Consider the following 22500-nt stretch of genomic DNA (forward strand, 5'->3'; position numbering starts at 1 on the left):
GGAGAGCTGTCATGTCTTCTCCCCCTGTGCCTGTTATGTGGTATGAAATTGTCCAACCAGGCAATGGTACCCAGCAAGTTGAAAAGACATCTGACAACCAATCACCCATCACATGCCAACCAAAGTAGGGAATACTTTGTTCGTTTGAAAAGCGAACACAGCCGACAGGAGCAGGTGATGTTCAAGTGTGCGAAAGTCTCAAACAATGCACTGGAGGCTAGCTATCTGGTAGCCGAAATAATAGCTAAGGCTAAAAAGCCTCACACCATTGCCAAATCAGTAATAATGCCAGCCTGCACGGCTATTGTAAACAAAATGATAGGCCCACAAGCAGCTAAAGAGATCGCAAAGGTACCACTTTCGAACTCTACCATTGGAAGGCGTATAAATGACATGTTTGGCAGACATAGAAGACGTGGTCTTAGAGAAAATAAGGCTATGTGGGAAATTCTCTCTGCAAGTTGATGAATCAACAGACGTGAGTGGCCACGCACAACTTTTGGGATTTGTGAGATTTATTGATGGAGGAGAAATTCGTGAGAATTTTTTATTTTGCAAGTGTTTGCCGCACAAAACAACGGGAGAGGAAATATACCGTGTCACAACAGAGTACCTTGAACAGGGAGGTCTAAGTTGGAAAAATTGTATCAGTGTCTGCACCGATGGCGCTGCTGCGATGACCGGCAATGTCAAAGGTTTCATCAGCAGGATCAGAGCGCAAAACCAAAATGTTCGCACAACGCATTGTTTCCTTCAGAGGGAGGCACTGGTTGCCAAGACTTTACCGAAATATCTTTCAGATGTACTGGACAGGGCAGTGGACATAGTTAATTTCATAAAGGCGCGACCGTTAAAGTCCCGTCTTTTTTCCATTCTATGCGAGGAAATGGGAGCCGAGCATCAGAGCTTGTTGCTGCACACGGATGTCCGCTGGCTCTCACGCGGAAAGTGCTTGGACCGACTGTACGAGTTAAGAGAAGAAGTCAGAGTGTTTCTAGCGGGAGAGAATTCTGCATATAAAGAGTTCATTGCAGATGCGCAATGGTGCGCGAAACTCGCATACCTGGCCGATATATTTAAGCACCTCAATGAACTTAATTCTAAAATGCAAGGTAAAGAGGAAAATCTACTAAGCTCATCAGACAAATTGCGTGGCTTCAAGTCTAAACTCACTCTCTGGCGCTCTTGTGTGAAACAGGGGAGAGTTTAGATGTTTCCCCTGTACAGTGCACATCCAAACAGCAAAAAACTTTCTGGCCTTATCTCTCAGCATCTGCAAACCCTTGACGAGAGATTTAATAAGTATTTTCCAGCTGAGACCTTTGCTGGTTTTGACTGGGTCCGTGACCCTTGGAATTCGTGCGCTTTGGAGAGCGCAGCCGACCAGCCAATGCAGGCACAGGAGCAACTGGCAGAGATGAAAGAAGATCATACATTAAGGATGAAATTTCAAGATATGACATTGAATACATTTTGGATATCATTGGAAAAGGAATACCCGATAGTGTCAAGTAGTGTCGTTGACATACTGTTACCCTTTTCCACGACATATGTGTGTGAACTGAGCTTTTCGAGCTTAACCTGCATCAAGAACAATAGCGGACGTATGAGCGCGGCTTTGGAATTATTCAAAACAGCGCCCGCTCCAATATGATCAAAGAGAAAACGCGGGAGAGGACCACTGTTTGAGGAGAAAAAAGACAGGGTTCCCAGCGGAAAAATGAATAAAAATGAGTTCCTCACAAAACAAGGAACAAAAAACCATTTCAATGGAAACGATCGGACTTTACCTTGGAACGTAGCGGACGCATGAGCGCGGCTTTGGAATTATTCAAAACAGCGCCCGCTCTAACACGATCAAAGAGAATACGCGGGAGAAGTCCACTGTTTGAGGCGAAAAAATACAACGTTCCCAAAGGAAAAATGAATAAAAATGAGTTACTCACAAAACAAGGAACCCAAAACCATTTCAATGGAAACGATCGGAGTTTACCTTGGAACGTAGCGGACGTATGAGCGCGGCTTTGGAATTATTCAAAACAGCGCCCGCTCTAACACGATCAAAGAGAATACGCGGTAGAGGTCCACTGTTTGAGGCGAAAAAATACAACGTTCCCAGAGGAATAAAAACGAAATAAAAATGAAATATCCCAGTGTTCCTAACAAAACAAAGAATCCAAAACCATTTCAATGGAAACATCGGACTTTACCTTGGAACGTAGCGGACGCATGAGCGCGGCTTTGGAATTATTCAAAACAGCGCCCGCTCTAACACGATCAAAGAGAATACGCGGGAGAAGTCCACTGTTTGAGGCGAAAAAATACAACGTTCCCAAAGGAAAAATGAATAAAAATGAGTTACTCACAAAACAAGGAACCCAAAACCATTTCAATGGAAACGATCGGAGTTTGCCTTGGAACGTAGCGGACGTATGAGCGCGGCTTTGGAATTATTCAAAACAGCGTCCGCTCTAACACGATCAAAGAGAATACGCGGTAGAGGTCCACTGTTTGAGGCGGAAAAATACAACGTTCCCAGAGGAATAAAAACGAAATAAAAATGAAATATCCCAGTGTTCCTAACAAAACAAAGAACCCAAAACCATTTCAATGGAAACGATCGGACTTTACCTTGGAAGGCGGCTTTGGAATTATTCAAAACAGCGCCCGCTCTAACACGATCAAAGAGAATACGCGGGAGAAGTCCACTGTTTGAAGTGATAAAATACAACGTTCCCAGAGGAATAAAAACGAAATAAAAATGAAATATCCCAGTGTTCCTAACAAAACAAAGAACCCAAAACCATCTCAAAGAGAATACGCGGGAGAGGTCCACTGTTTGAGGCGAAAAAATACAACGTTCCCAGAGGAATAAAAACGAAATAAAAATGAAATATCCCAGTGTTCCTAACAAAACAAAGAATCCAAAACCATTTCAATGGAAACATCGGACTTTACCTTGGAACGTAGCGGACGCATGAGCGCGGCTTTGGAATTATTCAAAACAGCGCCCGCTCTAACACGATCAAAGAGAATACGCGGGAGAAGTCCACTGTTTGAGGCGAAAAAATACAACGTTCCCAAAGGAAAAATGAATAAAAATGAGTTACTCACAAAACAAGGAACCCAAAACCATTTCAATGGAAACGATCGGAGTTTGCCTTGGAACGTAGCGGACGTATGAGCGCGGCTTTGGAATTATTCAAAACAGCGTCCGCTCTAACACGATCAAAGAGAATACGCGGTAGAGGTCCACTGTTTGAGGCGAAAAAAGACAGGGTTCCCAGAGGAATAAAAACGAAATAAAAATGAAATATCCCAGTGTTCCTAACAAAACAAAGAATCCAAAACCATTTCAATGGAAACATCGGACTTTACCTTGGAACGTAGCGGACGCATGAGCGCGGCTTTGGAATTATTCAAAACAGCGCCCGCTCTAACACGATCAAAGAGAATACGCGGGAGAAGTCCACTGTTTGAGGCGAAAAAATACAACGTTCCCAAAGGAAAAATGAATAAAAATGAGTTACTCACAAAACAAGGAACCCAAAACCATTTCAATGGAAACGATCGGAGTTTGCCTTGGAACGTAGCGGACGTATGAGCGCGGCTTTGGAATTATTCAAAACAGCGTCCGCTCTAACACGATCAAAGAGAATACGCGGTAGAGGTCCACTGTTTGAGGCGGAAAAATACAACGTTCCCAGAGGAATAAAAACGAAATAAAAATGAAATATCCCAGTGTTCCTAACAAAACAAAGAACCCAAAACCATTTCAATGGAAACGATCGGACTTTACCTTGGAAGGCGGCTTTGGAATTATTCAAAACAGCGCCCGCTCTAACACGATCAAAGAGAATACGCGGGAGAAGTCCACTGTTTGAAGTGATAAAATACAACGTTCCCAGAGGAATAAAAACGAAATAAAAATGAAATATCCCAGTGTTCCTAACAAAACAAAGAACCCAAAACCATCTCAAAGAGAATACGCGGGAGAGGTCCACTGTTTGAGGCGAAAAAATACAACGTTCCCAGAGGAATAAAAACGAAATAAAAATGAAATATCCCAGTGTTCCTAACAAAACAAAGAATCCAAAACCATTTCAATGGAAACATCGGACTTTACCTTGGAACGTAGCGGACGCATGAGCGCGGCTTTGGAATTATTCAAAACAGCGCCCGCTCTAACACGATCAAAGAGAATACGCGGGAGAAGTCCACTGTTTGAGGCGAAAAAATACAACGTTCCCAAAGGAAAAATGAATAAAAATGAGTTACTCACAAAACAAGGAACCCAAAACCATTTCAATGGAAACGATCGGAGTTTGCCTTGGAACGTAGCGGACGTATGAGCGCGGCTTTGGAATTATTCAAAACAGCGTCCGCTCTAACACGATCAAAGAGAATACGCGGTAGAGGTCCACTGTTTGAGGCGGAAAAATACAACGTTCCCAGAGGAATAAAAACGAAATAAAAATGAAATATCCCAGTGTTCCTAACAAAACAAAGAACCCAAAACCATTTCAATGGAAACGATCGGACTTTACCGTGGAACGTAGCGGACGTATGAGCGCGGCTTTGGAATTATTCAAAACAGCGCCCGCTCTAACACGATCAAAGAGAATACACGGGAGAGGTCCACTGTTTGAGGCGAAAAAAGACAGGGTTCCCAGAGGAATAAAAACGAAATAAAAATGAAATATCCCAGTGTTCCTAACAAAACAAAGAATCCAAAACCATTTCAATGGAAACATCGGACTTTACCTTGGAACGTAGCGGACGCAAGAGCGCGGCTTTGGAATTATTCAAAACAGCGCCCGCTCTAACGCGATCAAAGAGAATACGCGGGAGAGGTCCACTGTTTGAGGCGAAAAAAGACAGGGTTCCCAGAGGAATAGAAACGAAATAAAAATGAAATATCCCAGTGTTCCTAACAAAACAAAGAACCCAAAACCATTTCAATGGAAACGATCGGACTTTACCTTGGAACGTAGCGGACGTATGAGCGCGGCTTTGGAATTATTCAAAACAGCGCCCGCTCTAACACGATCAAAGAGAATACGCGGTAGAGGTCCACTGTTTGAAGCGAAAAAAGACAGGGTTCCCAGAGGAATAAAAACGAAATAAAAATGAAATATCGCAGTGTTCCTAACAAAACAAAGAATCCAAAACCATTTCAATGGAAACATCGGACTTTACCTTGGAACGTAGCGGACGCATGAGCGCGGCTTTGGAATTATTCAAAACAGCGCCCGCTCTAACATGATCAAAGAGAATACGCGGGAGAAGTCCACTGTTTGAGGCGAAAAAATACAGGGTTCCCAGAGGAATAAAAACGAAATAAAAATGAAATATCCCAGTGTTCCTAACAAAACAAAGAACCCAAAACCATTTCAATGGAAACGATCGGACTTTACCGTGGAACGTAGCGGACGCATGAGCGCGGCTTTGGAATTATTCAAAACAGCTCCCGATCTAACACGATCAAAGAGAATACGCGGGAGAGGTCCACTGTTTGAGGCGAAAAAAGACAGGGTTCCCAGCGGAAAAATTAATCAAAATGAGTTCCTCACAAAACAAGGAACAAAAAACCATTTCAATGGAAACGATCGGACTTTACCTTGGAACGTAGCGGACGCATGAGCGCGGCTTTGGAATTATTCAAAACAGCGACCGCTTTAACACGATCAAAGAGAATACGCGGGAGAGGTCCACTGTTTGAGGCGAAAAAAGACAGGGTTCCCAGAGGAATAAAAACGAAATAAAAATGAAATATCCCAGTGTTCCTAACAAAACAAAGAACCCAAAACCATTTCAATGGAAACGATCGGACTTTACCTTGGAAGGCGGCTTTGGAATTATTCAAAACAGCGCCCGCTCTAACACGATCAAAGAGAATACGCGGGAGAAGTCCACTGTTTGAAGCGAAAAAATACAACGTTCCCAGAGGAATAAAAACGAAATAAAAATGAAATATCGCAGTGTTCCTAACAAAACAAAGAATTCAAAACCATTTCAATGGAAACATCGGACTTTACCTTGGAACGTAGCGGACGCATGAGCGCGGCTTTGGAATTATTAAAAACAGCGCCCGCTCTCACACAATCAAAGAGAATACGCGGGAGAAGTCCACTGTTTAAGGCGAAAAAATACAACGTTCTCAAAGGAAAAATGAATAAAAATGAGTTACTCACAAAACAAGGAACCCAAAACCATTTCAATGGAAACGATCGGAGTTTACCTTGGAATGTAGCGGACGTATGAGCGCGGCTTTGGAATTATTCAAAACAGCGCCCGCTCTAACACGATCAAAGAGACAACGCGGTAGAGGTCCACTGTTTGAGGCGAAAAAATACAACGTTCCCAGAGGAATAAAAACGAAATAAAAATGAAATATCCCAGTGTTCCTAACAAAACAAAGAACCCAAAACCATTTCAATGGAAACGATCGGACTTTACCGTGGAACTATGGACGTATGAGCGCGGCTTTGGAATTATTCAAAACAGCGCCCGCTCTAACACGATCAAAGAGAATACACGGAGAGGTCCACTGTTTAAGGCGAAAAAAGACAGGGTTCCCAGAGGAATAAAAACGAAATAAAAATGAAATATCCCAGTGTTCCTAACAAAACAAAGAACCCAAAACCATTTCAATGGAAACGATCGGACTTTACCGTGGAACGTAGCGGACGTATGAGCGCGGCTTTGGTATTATTCAAAACAGCGCCCGCTCCAACGCGATCAAAGAGAATACGCGGGAGAGGTCCACTGTTTGAGGCGAAAAAAGACAGGGTTCCCAGCGGAAAAATGAATAAAAATGAGTTACTCACAAAACAAGGAACCCAAAACCATTTCAATGGAAACGATCGGAGTTTACCTTGGAACGTAGCGGACGTATGAGCGCGGCTTTGGAATTATTCAAAACAGCGCCCGCTCTAACACGATCAAAGAGAAAACGCGGTAGAGGTCCACTGTTTGAGGCGAAAAAATACAACGTTCCCAGAGGAATAAAAACGAAATAAAAATGAAATATCCCAGTGTTCCTAACAAAACAAAGAACCCAAAACCATTTCAATGGAAACGATCGGACTTTACCTTGGAAGGCGGCTTTGGAATTATTCAAAACAGCGCCCGCTCTAACACGATCAAAGAGAATACGCGGGAGAAGTCCACTGTTTGAAGCGAAAAAATACAACGTTCCCAGAGGAATAAAAACGAAATAAAAATGAAATATCGCAGTGTTCCTAACAAAACAAAGAATTCAAAACCATTTCAATGGAAACATCGGACTTTACCTTGGAACGTAGCGGACGCATGAGCGCGGCTTTGGAATTATTAAAAACAGCGCCCGCTCTCACACAATCAAAGAGAATACGCGGGAGAAGTCCACTGTTTAAGGCGAAAAAATACAACGTTCTCAAAGGAAAAATGAATAAAAATGAGTTACTCACAAAACAAGGAACCCAAAACCATTTCAATGGAAACGATCGGAGTTTACCTTGGAATGTAGCGGACGTATGAGCGCGGCTTTGGAATTATTCAAAACAGCGCCCGCTCTAACACGATCAAAGAGACAACGCGGTAGAGGTCCACTGTTTGAGGCGAAAAAATACAACGTTCCCAGAGGAATAAAAACGAAATAAAAATGAAATATCCCAGTGTTCCTAACAAAACAAAGAACCCAAAACCATTTCAATGGAAACGATCGGACTTTACCGTGGAACTATGGACGTATGAGCGCGGCTTTGGAATTATTCAAAACAGCGCCCGCTCTAACACGATCAAAGAGAATACACGGAGAGGTCCACTGTTTAAGGCGAAAAAAGACAGGGTTCCCAGAGGAATAAAAACGAAATAAAAATGAAATATCCCAGTGTTCCTAACAAAACAAAGAACCCAAAACCATTTCAATGGAAACGATCGGACTTTACCGTGGAACGTAGCGGACGTATGAGCGCGGCTTTGGTATTATTCAAAACAGCGCCCGCTCCAACGCGATCAAAGAGAATACGCGGGAGAGGTCCACTGTTTGAGGCGAAAAAAGACAGGGTTCCCAGCGGAAAAATGAATAAAAATGAGTTACTCACAAAACAAGGAACCCAAAACCATTTCAATGGAAACGATCGGAGTTTACCTTGGAACGTAGCGGACGTATGAGCGCGGCTTTGGAATTATTCAAAACAGCGCCCGCTCTAACACGATCAAAGAGAAAACGCGGTAGAGGTCCACTGTTTGAGGCGAAAAAATACAACGTTCCCAGAGGAATAAAAACGAAATAAAAATGAAATATCCCAGTGTTCCTAACAAAACAAAGAACCCAAAACCATTTCAATGGAAACGATCGGACTTTACCTTGGAAGGCGGCTTTGGAATTATTCAAAACAGCGCCCGCTCTAACACGATCAAAGAGAATACGCGGGAGAAGTCCACTGTTTGAAGCGAAAAAATACAACGTTCCCAGAGGAATAAAAACGAAATAAAAATGAAATATCGCAGTGTTCCTAACAAAACAAAGAATTCAAAACCATTTCAATGGAAACATCGGACTTTACCTTGGAACGTAGCGGACGCATGAGCGCGGCTTTGGAATTATTAAAAACAGCGCCCGCTCTCACACAATCAAAGAGAATACGCGGGAGAAGTCCACTGTTTAAGGCGAAAAAATACAACGTTCTCAAAGGAAAAATGAATAAAAATGAGTTACTCACAAAACAAGGAACCCAAAACCATTTCAATGGAAACGATCGGAGTTTACCTTGGAATGTAGCGGACGTATGAGCGCGGCTTTGGAATTATTCAAAACAGCGCCCGCTCTAACACGATCAAAGAGACAACGCGGTAGAGGTCCACTGTTTGAGGCGAAAAAATACAACGTTCCCAGAGGAATAAAAACGAAATAAAAATGAAATATCCCAGTGTTCCTAACAAAACAAAGAACCCAAAACCATTTCAATGGAAACGATCGGACTTTACCGTGGAACTATGGACGTATGAGCGCGGCTTTGGAATTATTCAAAACAGCGCCCGCTCTAACACGATCAAAGAGAATACACGGAGAGGGCCACTGTTTAAGGCGAAAAAAGACAGGGTTCCCAGAGGAATAAAAACGAAATAAAAATGAAATATCCCAGTGTTCCTAACAAAACAAAGAACCCAAAACCATTTCAATGGAAACGATCGGACTTTACCGTGGAACGTAGCGGACGTATGAGCGCGGCTTTGGTATTATTCAAAACAGCGCCCGCTCCAACGCGATCAAAGAGAATACGCGGGAGAGGTCCACTGTTTGAGGCGAAAAAAGACAGGGTTCCCAGCGGAAAAATGAATAAAAATGAGTTACTCACAAAACAAGGAACCCAAAACCATTTCAATGGAAACGATCGGAGTTTACCTTGGAACGTAGCGGACGTATGAGCGCGGCTTTGGAATTATTCAAAACAGCGCCCGCTCTAACACGATCAAAGAGAAAACGCGGTAGAGGTCCACTGTTTGAGGCGAAAAAATACAACGTTCCCAGAGGAATAAAAACGAAATAAAAATGAAATATCCCAGTGTTCCTAACAAAACAAAGAACCCAAAACCATTTCAATGGAAACGATCGGACTTTACCGTGGAACTATGGACGTATGAGCGCGGCTTTGGAATTATTCAAAACAGCGCCCGCTCTAACACGATCAAAGAGAATACACGGAGAGGTCCACTGTTTAAGGCGAAAAAAGACAGGGTTCCCAGAGGAATAAAAACGAAATAAAAATGAAATATCCCAGTGTTCCTAACAAAACAAAGAACCCAAAACCATTTCAATGGAAACGATCGGACTTTACCGTGGAACGTAGCGGACGTATGAGCGCGGCTTTGGAATTATTCAAAACAGCGCCCGCTCCAACGCGATCAAAGAGAATACGCGGGAGAGGTCCACTGTTTGAGGCGAAAAAAGACAACGTTCCTAGACGAATAAAAACGAAATAAAAATGAAATATCCCAGTGTTCCTAACAAAACAAAGAACCCAAAACCATTTCAATGGAAACGATCGGACTTTACCGTGGAACGTAGCGGACGTATAGAGAGCGCCTGAGAGCTGTGGACCAGGAGCTACGTGTGTGTCTGTCATCCATTCCTGCGAGAATAGTGTGTGTGTGTGTGTGTGTGTGTGTGTGTGTGTGTGTGTGTGTGTGTGTGTGTGTATGCGTGCGTGTAAGAGTAGTAGGCTACATCCGTCATGCATTTGTTGTTCGTCAGAGACAGTGTGTGTATTCTAATGATAATCAACATTAAAAAAAAAAAAAAAAAAAAAAAAAAAAAAAAAAAACATATATATATATATATATATATATATTGGGGTGCCTTGAGATTTTTCATTCATCCAAAGCGTGCCGCGACTGAAAAAAGGTTGAGAAACACTGATGTAAGTATTAGTCATATAGTCACATAGTGAATGGTTGTCTGTTTAAGTTTTCACTTGATAAGGGATGTTCATCTGTTTTACGGCTCGTGACCCGCGAGTCGCCCGTTTCTTTTCACAGGTGGGTCATCCCTTTTTCTCATGACTGCTTATGATATATGAGTAGAAATAATGAAACTAATAGAATTGACGCATTCTAGCTAAGCTATTAGCTTAGTTAATAGAGGTCGAAGCGTATATTTCCGACCTGTCCTAGATAAGATGCTTTAATAGCTACTAATATTTACGACATGTCTCTGAAAGCTACCATTGAGGGTGCAGCTGACAAAGTTCCATACAGGCCGTAACAAGCACCAACTGTTCCTAACAGATAAAGATATATGGATTTTGCCACAAGACCCTATTGTCTGAGATCATCCCATGGGCCTCAAGGCCAAAATATAGATAAATAAAATGTGAAAAACCCGCCCCGAGGCGAGGGAGGTTTTAAAGGTATAAATGTTGATTGTAACTGTGTCTCAGGGCTCTTTGTTGGTTAGAGACAGAGTGCCATGCTTTGCAAACCATTAAAGGTATTCTAATAGAACAGTCTCACCAACACACGCACGCACGCACGCACGCACACACACACACACACGTATTTCATGACTAAAGATCAATCAATCTAATCTGGAGCCAAAAAGATAGGGTCACAACATCTGAGAACAACATATCCATCACTGTATTCCATGTTCAGCATCCATTCACTTTCAGATAGCATATAATACTTTCTCATTTATTACAAAGCATAATTGCTCAATATCCACCAATAATTCATTAACCTACAATATACAATTTAAATAAAAAAAATATTGTATGAATAAAAATATTGTATTGAAGTTTTGTAATAGATCCACCTCCAGTACTTTCACTGTAAATCCACGTATGTTGTCCCATTGAAGACCAGTTTACACAGCGACATTCTGCTGCTACACTACAATAGAGTGAGCACAGCATTGCCCCAGCAGTACCTCCACGTACCACATGAGGGTGACTCACAACACGAACGAATACCGCTGTTGGGCCACACTCAATGGTCAATTATAACATGTCCTCATTGGTCAAGTAAAAATGTCTTCATTGGTCAGTTAAAACATTTCCTCATTGGTCAGTTAAGAATGGTCCTCATCCGCCGTTGACTGAAGACCCATCTCTTCAGGCTACATCTTGACTGTCCTTGTCCTAAAGACCTCTTCACCCCCCACTACCCGTCTGTGCAGTTCCTCTACTGTTAATAATCATTTGAAAAAATAAAAGAATCTTTCTCCTAGCATTGTAACTGCCAATGGCCCCTGGTCCTAGCATAGATTATGTTCTTGTGATGACTGATGATATACTTACTTTAGACAAATGTAAGTCGCTATGGATAAAAGTGTCTGCTAAAAGTCAAAAATGTCAAATGTAAATGGTCAGGTAAACATTTCCTCATTGGTCAGGTAAACATTTCCTCATTGGTCAGGTAAACATTTCCTTATTGATCAGTTAAAACATTTCCTCAATAATCAGTTAAAACATTTCCTCATTGGTCAGGTAAACATTTCCTCATTAGTCAGGTAAACATTTCCTTATTGATCAGTTAAAACATTTCCTCAATAATCAGTTAAAACATTTCCTCATTGGTCAGTTAAAACCAGAACTGGCCACCTTAAGGAAAGCATCATACAGTAGTACTAGTCCAAAGCCAGCCACTACCTAAAGTCTTTAGAGCTGGAAGTGGTCATTCTTGGGCTCATTGTTTACATGTTGCTATGTTACACCCAAGCCTAACCAAGCCTAATGATATCAGTAACAAAGCAACATACAATGTTGCTAAGGAAGATTTGGTCAGTTGACAAATTGAACAAATTCATAACTTTAAATATTAATATCTCTTAAACATGCAACGTTCAGAAGTGTTGGACCAGTGTTGGTGAATGCACACACATTTATGGAAATAATGTACATAAATAAGGTATTGTAGGTCCCGAGACTACAGTGAAGAGGTATAGTAAGGAAATCCCATTAGGTGCATTTTTCAGTCTTATACATGCTGCTCTGAGGTCAGTGGTGCATACTCCTACTCATGGTTAAGAGGAGGCTCCTCTCAGAGGATGGTCAGAGGCGGTGTCCCTCTCCCCACTGGCTCTGAAGGCATGTGGTATCTCAGGTACTTCCAGAAGTGGCCATTGGGGTGCGCTGTGGGGCTGTTGTTGTTTCCAGAGGTAGGCCTCCACGTCAGAGCGCCCTGCTTTCTCCTGAGGTAGCGCAGTGACTCAGGCAGGCCACCGTAGTCCACCTGGGCATCTGTCTCTACCAGGATGACATGGAGACCATTTTGTGTCAGAGCGTCATAGAGGCCCACCAGTTGCTCGTAGCCCTGGCTGTCCTGCCTCTGGGTTGGTGGTAACTGGCCCTCCTGAGGGTATATTTTGGGGTCCATGGGGCATCCGCTCTGGGCAGATAAGATGATGATCAGTCTCCGGCTTCTTTTCATGGTCTCAGAGATGGCGTTGTGCATGGCTGTGGAGAGTAGTGGGACATCAACCTTTTAATTCTCTTCGCATCAAGGATCGCATCAAGAATTCTCTTCGCATCAACAATACCTTATACAGATTCTTCAAAAAGATATTGTACGTGTGTGTTGCGTGTGTACCTGTGTAAGTGTTTGCATGTTTGTATGTGTGTATGTGTGTACCTGTGTGTGTGTACCTGTGTGTGTGTGTGTGTGTGTATGTATGTGTGTGCGGATGTGCATGCGTGCGTGTGTCTGCAGGCATGCATGCGTGCGTGCGTGCCTGCGTGCGTGTGTGTGTGTGTGTACCTTCGCCAGGGCAGTCGTCCCGGCCGCTGATATAGAGTGTGTATCCGTGCTGGCTCTCCAGAACCTCAGGCAGCTCCTGCAGAGCAAAGCTCTCCGCTCCGGACGAATACAACCCATCACCATGGAGATAACTCACATATGCATCATACAGCTTCCCATCTGGGACTAGAGAGTAGAGTAGAATAGAATAGAGTACAATAGAATAGAATAGAATAGAGTAGAATAAAATAGAAATGTAGAGAAAAGAGTAGCATAGCATAGAATATAGTAGAGTAGAGTAGAATAAAATAGAATAGAGTAGAGTAGAGTAGAGTAGAGTAGAGTAGAATAGAATATAGTAGAATAGAATAGAATAGAATAGAATAGAATAGAATAGAATAGAATAGAATAGAATAGCATAGCATAGCATAGCATAGAATATAATAAAAGTAAAACAAAACCGAGTAGAATAGATTAGAATAATTCCGGTAAAATAGAATTATTTCTATTTATTATTAAACTTTTCCTTCATTTTTACAAGATAACATACTATAAGTACAGTGTCCTTCCTTCCTACCTTACTTATTCTCTGATCTCTTCCACCTTTACCCACACTTCCCTCACAACCCTCTTATCCTCTGGTGTGTCTCTGTACTCACTTCTCTGTTTGGCCACTGGGGGGCGCAGTCTCCTGTAGGCCAGCACCAGGTCCACCCTGAACAGCCAGCAGGTGGCCAGGGCCAGCACCACTACTGGGAACACAAGGCTGAAGGCTACGCACATGTGGAAGCCGCTGTGATTGGCTAGAGGAGGAGGAGAAAGTGAGGTCAGAGCAGAGGTTCGTCACGCTCTGAGCTGACACACAACAGCTGTTTAATCACTGAATCACTAAATCTTTGGTATTTAGTCATGGCCAGTGTCCCATCAGCCAGTGTTTCTGCTCTGGCTCTGTGGGTACAAGCCAAGGAGCGTGTTGCATTACACCCCTGTAGAGGGATGAGGTGGTAGTGAATGATGTGGTAGTGAATGATCCTTCCTAGGTGTCCCTCTCTCTATAGCACACCTGCTGTGGTTCTAGGTGTCTCTCTCTCTATGATACACCAGCTGTGGTTCTAGGTGTCTCTCTCTCTATAATACACCTGCTGTGGTTCTAGGTGTCCCTCTCTCTATAGTACACCTGCTGTGGTTCTAGGTGTCCCTCTCTCTATAGTACACCTGCTGTGGTTCTAGGTGTCCCTCTCTCTGTAATACACCTGCTGTGGTCCTAGGTGGCTCAGTTGGCAGAAAATGTTGCAAGCAATGTTAAGGTCGTGGGTTCGATTCCCGCTGGGACCATATATAAAATACATGTGCTGTATTATAAGTCACTTGGATAGAGCATACCTGCCTGGAGCCACACCTCTCCCATGTCCTTACCCAGAGAGTTCTGGGCGATGCAGAGGAATGGGACGTCCAGGAACTTAGGAAGCACCTCTGAGATGGTCAGAGTGGACTGGCCATACACAACATTGCTCTTCTCAACACTGGTGGAACAGAGAGTCACTGTCAACACATACACTGCTGCTCTTATAAACCCTGGGGATACAGGGAGTCACTGTCAACACACACATTAACACCACTGCTCTTCTCAACGCTGGTGGAACACAGAGTTACTGTCAACACAAACACACACACACTTACAAGGAGTCATTTTCAACAGACACACCACTGCTCTTCTCAACACTGGTGGAACAGAGAGAACTACATGGTCACTGTCAGCACACACACACGCCCAGGGCTTTAGAAATTTACTCACAAGTCCCAAGTCTCATTGAGCTGTGGGAAGTTCTCAGTGAACTGTTGGTTGACTGTCCAGTACATCTCATCTCCGGCCCCCAGGAACGCTTTACACTGTAGCTCCACCCTCGCTCCTGTCATCAGAGAGGAGACTCATTATGTCTGCCTCCCATCTCTCCAGCCTTCAACTGAACTATGCACTTGTGCACTTCCCCACAAATACTTCAGGAAAAGGGTGGAGCATTGGGACACAGCATATGAGTGAAAGGGTTGTGACATATCCCTGAAAGAATACATTTCCCACAGGTCTTTAGGGCAGCAGTTCTCAAACATGGCCCTGACCCTGATTTCAAATTAAATTCAGGGGACCCCACATAAACTAACCTCTATGATTTGATAAATAAGAAACATTTGTATGTCCTATGAAGACAAACCATGTCTGCGTATTGCACCTGTAGCCTATATTGCAGTGTTTTAGGGTTTGAATCCAACCAATAAGAGCATCTTTAGGCGATTAGAATACACCTGGATGTGATTATTATATGTTGCTGACATAGCACCCGCAAGACAAAAAGGTTTAGGAAGCCCTGCTTTAGGATGTCTATCCACTCTTATCAATCCAAATCTTCATGTGTTCAGTATGATCACTTTCAAGGCAGGAGGTTACTGTTATTACAGCTCAGTGACATCATCATTACGTGCCTAACTCCACCACCACTGTTGCCTTTCTGGGATAGACCACCTGAGGGGGCTTCAGGCCTTGCTCTGTCAACACACAGGTAAACAAAGCTTTATTGAAAACACACAGGTAAACGGAAAACATAAGCATATTCTGAGGACAGAGGACAGATACAGACATATGATATGATGTATTTACTGTATGTATAGAATATTTTTTTGTATGCAACATGTATTTATGTCCATATAAATAAATGATACGTCATTGTAGCCACATCTAGTGTGGTGAGAGGTGTTCACACACATGTACAGTGCTGGTGGAGGTGGAAATCAGGCACATTCTCCGATTTCTACCTCCACCAGCCTCCCCTGGTACAGTGACATTCCACACACATTTAGGACATGTGCGTGACCCAGGGAGGCTGAGTTGGTACCGTGGCTGATACGGAGCCGGGTGCTGCGAGAGGCGGTGTACTCTAGCCCGTCCAGGGTGAGCACTACCAGGCAGGTGTAGACTCCAGCATCACCATCCTCCGCTCGAAGGAACCGGATCGCCAAGCCATGCTTCTCCAGAGGGCTGCAGTTCTGGACATGCAGGAGGGACACACACACACACACACACACACACACACACAGTTTAAATGCAAGGCCATGAACGACCAGAGATGGATTGTTCTTGTTTTTTTAATGATCTCTTACAGCTTGTCATCCACATGACAAAGTTGTGACCAGAGATGCTAATCTGAACATGTATTTTGGTCAGCGCAGCACCAGTCTAAGCTCACTGGTTTGAAGAGCATAGCGAAGCCCTATGGTACCTTGAGCCATGTGATATTAGCCGAGGGGTCCAGAGAGACAAGGTTCTCCAGCCTGCAGGGCACTGTTTTACTGGTGCCCAGTGGTATGAACCTGATGTCAGCTGGAGCAGGACACAGACCAGGGTCCACTGACACCAGGAACTTCTTCTCCCAGGAGACTCTGCGGTTACTGTCAGGGTACATACAGCACACAGGATGTTCAAACCCCATCATTGTTGCAATTCAACATCTGTGCAGGATATCGGAATTAACATAGGAACATTCTTAAAGGTACATTTCTAAAGTCGTGCTAAAAATCAATGATACACTTTCACAAAGGCATTTACTATGTTACACTACCATACCACACATAGATCCGTCTTTTAGTCCCCGGGGCTGGCAAGCTATGGTCCTTCCTCCCCAGTTTACATTAAAAATAATACTTGAGAAGTAACTTAATCTGTGTCAGCCAACCATCTCAGAGAGTGGTCAGTTGCATCCCTAAAACTGATATAGAGGAGGAGTCATACCTGCTCTGACAGGTGTATTGTCTACTGATATAGAGGAGTCATAGCTGCTCTGACAGGTGTAGTGTCTACTGTGGGAGGAGTCATAGTTGTTCTGACAGGTGTAGTGTCTACTGTGGGAGGAGTCATAGTTGTTCTGACAGGTGTAGTGTCTACTGATATAGAGGAGGTTTCTTACCTGCCCTGACAGGTGTAGTGTCCACTGTGGGAGGGGTCAGCAGGTAAGAACCACAGAGTCTTCCCTCTGACCTCCACACCAGGGGGCATGACCTCTCGTCCAGGGGTCACGACCTCTCGTCCAGAGGTCACGTTCTTGAGAGTCTGGTTGCCTCCTCTGCTCCAGGTCACTGTGCGGTTACTGTCTACTTCATCGCAACAACTCGGAAGCCAGAAGATGTGGCCTGCACTGACACTGTGTCTCTCTACCGCCCCCTGGGACTCTGGAGGACACAGTGAAGACAGACATTAGTTCAGGTTATTCAACTCTACATCGCTTTAGAGTTTTCGGTGAATAACCCAATAGATTAACAGTAATCTGGTTTGTCTCACTGGACCACCATATCAGTATAGCATATAACAGTATTGTAATGACCAGACAATGCATTATAATTTATTAAAATACTACTGTATACACAGACTCAACATGAACACTCAACTCTTCAGTTGAGTGTTGAGGACAGCAACAAGCAAAACTACATTATATAATTATAACTATATTCATTATAAGCATTAAGAGCCGCCTGACAAGCCAATGCCTTATGAAGCAAACATGTATAGCTAGCACAGTTGTATAGCTAACACGGTTGGAGTCAATTCCATTTCAGTTCAGGCATTTCAGGGAGTTAGCTGAAATATAAATTCTAAATTCCAGTGTTCCTCATTGCAAAGCAAAGAGGACATTTGGAATTGGAATTTAAGTTTAGTTCCTGAATTGACTGAATAGAAAAAATATTATTAATCCCTGAAAGCTTATTCCCTACGGAGGCTGGAAGGTAAACATGCAGGATGTGCAGGCATTTTCCAAGCCAGTCACAGGCTATAACAGGAAGTGAGAGTGCTGCAAGAAATAACAATGCACTTCAAACAGCTGGGAAAACCTATGCTAGAGTATGTGTGTGTGTGTGTGTGTGGTTGTGTGTGTGTGGTTGTGTGTGTGTGGTTGTGTGTGTGTGTGTGTGTGTGTGTGTGTGTGGTTGTGTGTGTGTGTGTGTGTGTGTGTGTGTGTGTGTGTGTGTGTGTGTGTGTGTGTGTGTGTGTGTGTGTGGTTGTGTGTGTGTGGTTGTGTGTGTGTGTGGTGGGGGGCTAAACAATTTAAACAACCTTTTACTTAGAATGCACACCTCTGACTGTGACTCAAAAACAGGATGTAGAGAGAGGGTGGGGGAGAGAGAGAGAAAGAGAGAGAGAGGGAGAGAGAGAGGGAGAGAGATAGAGATAGAGATTTTTGTGTGTAGAATGTTTACTGATCATTTGTCATTGTTTATTTCACTTGCTATGGCAATGTTAACAGAAGTTTGTCTGCTGTAGGATAACCGCTCTGAATGTAGACGCTGCAAGATGAGCCATGAGCTAAGTCGCTACATAAATCAGTCATTACAATGACGATTTACATTTACATTTATGGCATTTAGCAGATGCCTTTATCCAAAGCGACTTAAAACAGATACATTTGTTTAAGTAAGTGAATCACCTATCCATCAGTCATCATAGGACATTTTTATTTATTTATTTATTATTATTTATTTATTTTATTAACAGGAGAGAAACTTGTACAGGTGGATAGTGGTCACAACCATAATGGGTAGGGAGTGCCAGACCAGAATCAGGCTGTTATTCAAAATACTGAGGTTTCTTTTCGGTCCTCCATGGTGTCATAATGACACAACCTCTCATTCTCCCACTGGACTGAGCAGATTTAGCCTACACTGTATATCAATGTACGAATATTCTCTATTGAAAATATGTCTTACAATATAACTTACCAAGAGCGTGTGAGTTCAGGAGCAGGATAGAGGCGGCGGCGATAAACCAGATGAATATCTCTCGCATCATGTTTCGAACCTGGGAAAGAGTGGAACGACACCTGTCACTACCGCTCGTCTCACTCTGACATTAACTGTCAGTAACATCAGAAAGTAGTTAATCTTCTATCAACTATCAACTTTCGTTCTAGCAGTAGAACGGGAACTGTTCTAGAGAAATATCCTGGCTGTAAATACTTCCCAACATTCAAAACAGGGAAGTGAATCAACCCGCGGTGGACAAGTTTGATAAAACGACAGCATAAAACAACTCGATGAAAGTACGAGGAACATCCTAATTTCTCAGGAATTGGCCTACTATTCTGTTATTTTGTTTAATGTCAGGAAATTACGACCAGGATTACACTCCCAATACTGGAACTAAACAATAAGAGTGGACATTCCGCAGGCTCTGTCCTCTTTCCGTCTGGAGAGCGTACAGTCATTACATTACATAGTCAAAGCTCCGCTGGCTTAAACAGCCTCCATGGAGCTGAAGCTATGTGCGCACCTGCGTACAAAGCCTAATCATGTTTTACTAGGACTGTCAAAGCTAACGAATTAATTACTTCATTCAAACGCGGAGACTGTTTCGAAGAGAAACAGACCTTTGCCAGCTGTGAGTGCAGATGCGTATAGAATGTCTGTGTCCATCGTGGTGTACTCATCTTCTATGCCCCCCTGCTTATATTTTGATTATATATTATACATATACATACATATATAGGTTCTTGTCATAGGCTTGTCATAGGCTGAGGAGATTTGACAGCTAGTCAAGTAGTACTATAGTACAGTAATTCAATCAGATTCAGTTCAATGAAAACATTTTTAATTAGGCCTAGGGCTAAATTTGACCAAACCAAAATTGCCATTCATTCGTGATTAATCACAGCAACTAATCAACCATGCGATTAACTCTTTGACAGCCCTTGTTATTAACAATTCATTCTTGAGCTAATTATACCTAGTCCATCTATGTCTAGTGGGTAGGAATAAACGGGAGTTTGATTAATTAAATTAATCTGTAAATTAATTGAATCATTTTTAAAGAAAATTTGGAAGCTTACCATAATGAAGTTTGATGATCTCTACAACTTGTCTTCACTGGGATGAACTACAAAGCACCTCAGAGTGGTTGGGTGGAATTTCCCATGCTCTTACGTCTTTACGATAACCACACTAGCAGCGCGCGTTCGCCAACGAAAATGCTTTCAATGCATAATTTCATGGACACCACCGCGCGTCCGCGAGCGCCTGTTTGCGTCCGCGTCTCAAACAGACACTGGAAATATATTTTTGCGCTCTATCTAGAGCGTATACCAAGTACGGATATGCTCTAGATAGAGCGCAAGATCGCATTTTGGAACACAGCCTGGTTCTATTTGAGACCTGACGCGTGAGGCCGGACCGGTTTCCGTCTCAGCGCAGCGCGTCTGGGTGTGTGTCATGCCCAATATGAACTTTACACCGACCACTATAAGATGTAGGCCTATTCTAGTACACAGCAACACACAACCACAGCGCATCTGAGTCTGAACGTCACTGACAGCGCTGCGACACGATATATTTGGTTGCTAAAAGTGCTCCCACCATAATATAATTATATGATGCAATCTCACTTTACAAGCGTATTGTAAGGTGAAAGGTGTCTGTTTTAGAAAATCTAATTTTATACTCACCAAAACAACCCCTCTGATAATAGATAATAATAGAGTGTTTGTTTGTGTTTCACCGTGTTCTTCTGTGCCTCCCCAGAACTCTCGTATTCCCTTGGACTCCCTCGTAATCCCACGGACCTACCCCTACCCCTCTGTACTACTGGATCTCCCGCTACGGAACCCTGGACCTGACCCTGACGACTCTCTCCTGGATCATCCCTCGCGCCTTCGGGCTATTCCTCTCTCTCTGTGTGTGCCGTCATTCTGGTTCTTCAGACGTAAACGGGTAACATATCATCTTATACAATTCCTGTAAGTAGTCTACAGTCATTACGCTACCAGTCCTAGCATGACTAGCCGTACCTGTACCTGTTTGGTAAACTAATATGGTACAGTGACGGTCACACCCAAACGTTGCTAACAAGATAAGTTCCACCCAACTTCTTTGTTTACTAATCCATAGGCCATCGTACTAGTACTACTATCGTTCTACCTTCATGGAGTTTGACTGAAGTCTACATCTGAGCTGCCTGTTGTTATTGGACGTTGTTTCATTGAGTCCAGAACTAGGCTTCATCTGGGTCCAGGAAACGTTCGGGACACTTTGTGTTCAAAATGTGTTTGATAGGGCATCAACTATTTACATGTAGTGAGTGTTTGTGCAGAACATTATGACTCCAGTTTATTTCACAGTTTGAACAAAACAAAGATATAAAATATATTGTTTATAATATCAAGGTAACATCTTCATTACACGGCCTGAGAATTAATGTGGTGGAATACCATGTTAAAATACTTTGAAATAAAATGCCAAAGACTAGAGCTGATGGTTTACTCAGAGACTTTTATTCACAAGTAATAAAAGCCTATCTGGTTCGCGAAGTAGATCCCGTTGTTCTCCCTATCCACCATCTTTATACTTTCAAATTTAGGTTTCCTCCCTCCTATGCAAATCATTCACTCTTCCTGGCTGTATCCACCAATAACATTCGGTGCTAAGTGTCCAGGGATGACAGGATGCGTACTGGTGGTCTAGTGTAGTCTGGTCTAGGCCCAGTCCAGGTTCCATGGAATGTTGACTCTCTGGTACTGACAGTAGTTCCATTGATACCATTCCTCATCCATCCTCTCATCCATTGTTCCTCCTTGTCTTCCTCCAGTGTGAACTGATAATGCTCCCTCTCTCCCTAGCCAACCCCTGTAGGCCGTACCGCCTGTAAGCCCTCCCCTGTAAGCCCCACCCCCCCAGTCAAGAGCCCCACAAATGCATCATGGATAGGGGCGGGGCTATGGGTCCATTTGGGATTGGGCAATGTACAGTAGTCCCTTTGCCAACAGCCAATCCGATGCCATCACAAGGTCAGCAGGGCGTTCCTCTCGGGGTACGCCGCCCTCTTGCCCCTCACAGGCATGTGATACCGCAGCTCCTTCCAGAAGCGCGAGGACGGGGACAGGAAGGACGACGACGACGACAACATCGAAGATACCGAAGACAACGCCAACTCCGCTGTCTTCTCCTCCTCCTCTCTCCCCCTCCTCCTCCAACACCACCCCCGGGTCCCCTCCTTCTGGTGTTTCCACCAGCGCACGGCGCCCTGCCTGGCCCGGAGGTGGCGTACCGACTCAGGGAAAAGGTCCAGTTGGGCTGGGGTGATCTCCTCCAGCTCCACCAGGACCACGTGGAGGGTGCGCTCCAGGAGGGCACGGTGCATGGCTGCCTGACACTCGTAGTGCTGCCCCTGAGCCACCTCGGGACCAACTGGACCACCCGGACCACCGGAGCTGGAGAACGTAGAACCGGTATAGAGCAGGAGGAGACGAC

At 43.6% G+C, this 22500-nt stretch overlaps 3 protein-coding genes across 3 annotated transcripts in view; 1 reads left to right on the forward strand and 2 right to left on the reverse strand.

The window, feature by feature from the left end:
- Positions 1-22500, forward strand: part of arhgap20 (Rho GTPase activating protein 20) — a 243720-nt gene that overhangs the window by 110348 nt on the left and 110872 nt on the right. The gene's annotated exons all lie outside the window — the stretch shown is intronic.
- Positions 11103-20188, reverse strand: LOC310813620 (interleukin-1 receptor type 1-like). Its single transcript, XM_083682680.1, has 11 exons — positions 20088-20188; positions 18982-19060; positions 17178-17439; positions 16494-16662; positions 16015-16260; positions 15207-15219; positions 15017-15131; positions 14605-14744; positions 13881-14024; positions 13243-13407; positions 11103-12941 (listed from the first exon to the last, which is right to left on the reverse strand). Exons 1-11 carry the CDS (start codon positions 20088-20090, stop codon positions 12526-12528), a joined length of 1752 nt encoding a protein of 583 aa, XP_083538806.1. The 5' UTR covers positions 20091-20188; the 3' UTR covers positions 11103-12525.
- Positions 21361-22500, reverse strand: part of LOC310813273 (interleukin-1 receptor type 1) — a 19641-nt gene continuing 18501 nt past the window's right edge. Inside the window, exon 13 of the mRNA XM_083682140.1 lies at positions 21361-22500. This exon is cut by the window's right edge and continues 39 nt beyond it. Coding sequence (XP_083538266.1) covers positions 22031-22500 — 470 coding nt within the window. The 3' untranslated portion in view covers positions 21361-22030.

The sequence above is a fragment of the Argentina silus genome (assembly GCF_951799395.1).
Source record: "Argentina silus genome assembly, chromosome: 12".
NCBI classification, from domain to species: domain Eukaryota; kingdom Metazoa; phylum Chordata; class Actinopteri; order Argentiniformes; family Argentinidae; genus Argentina; species Argentina silus.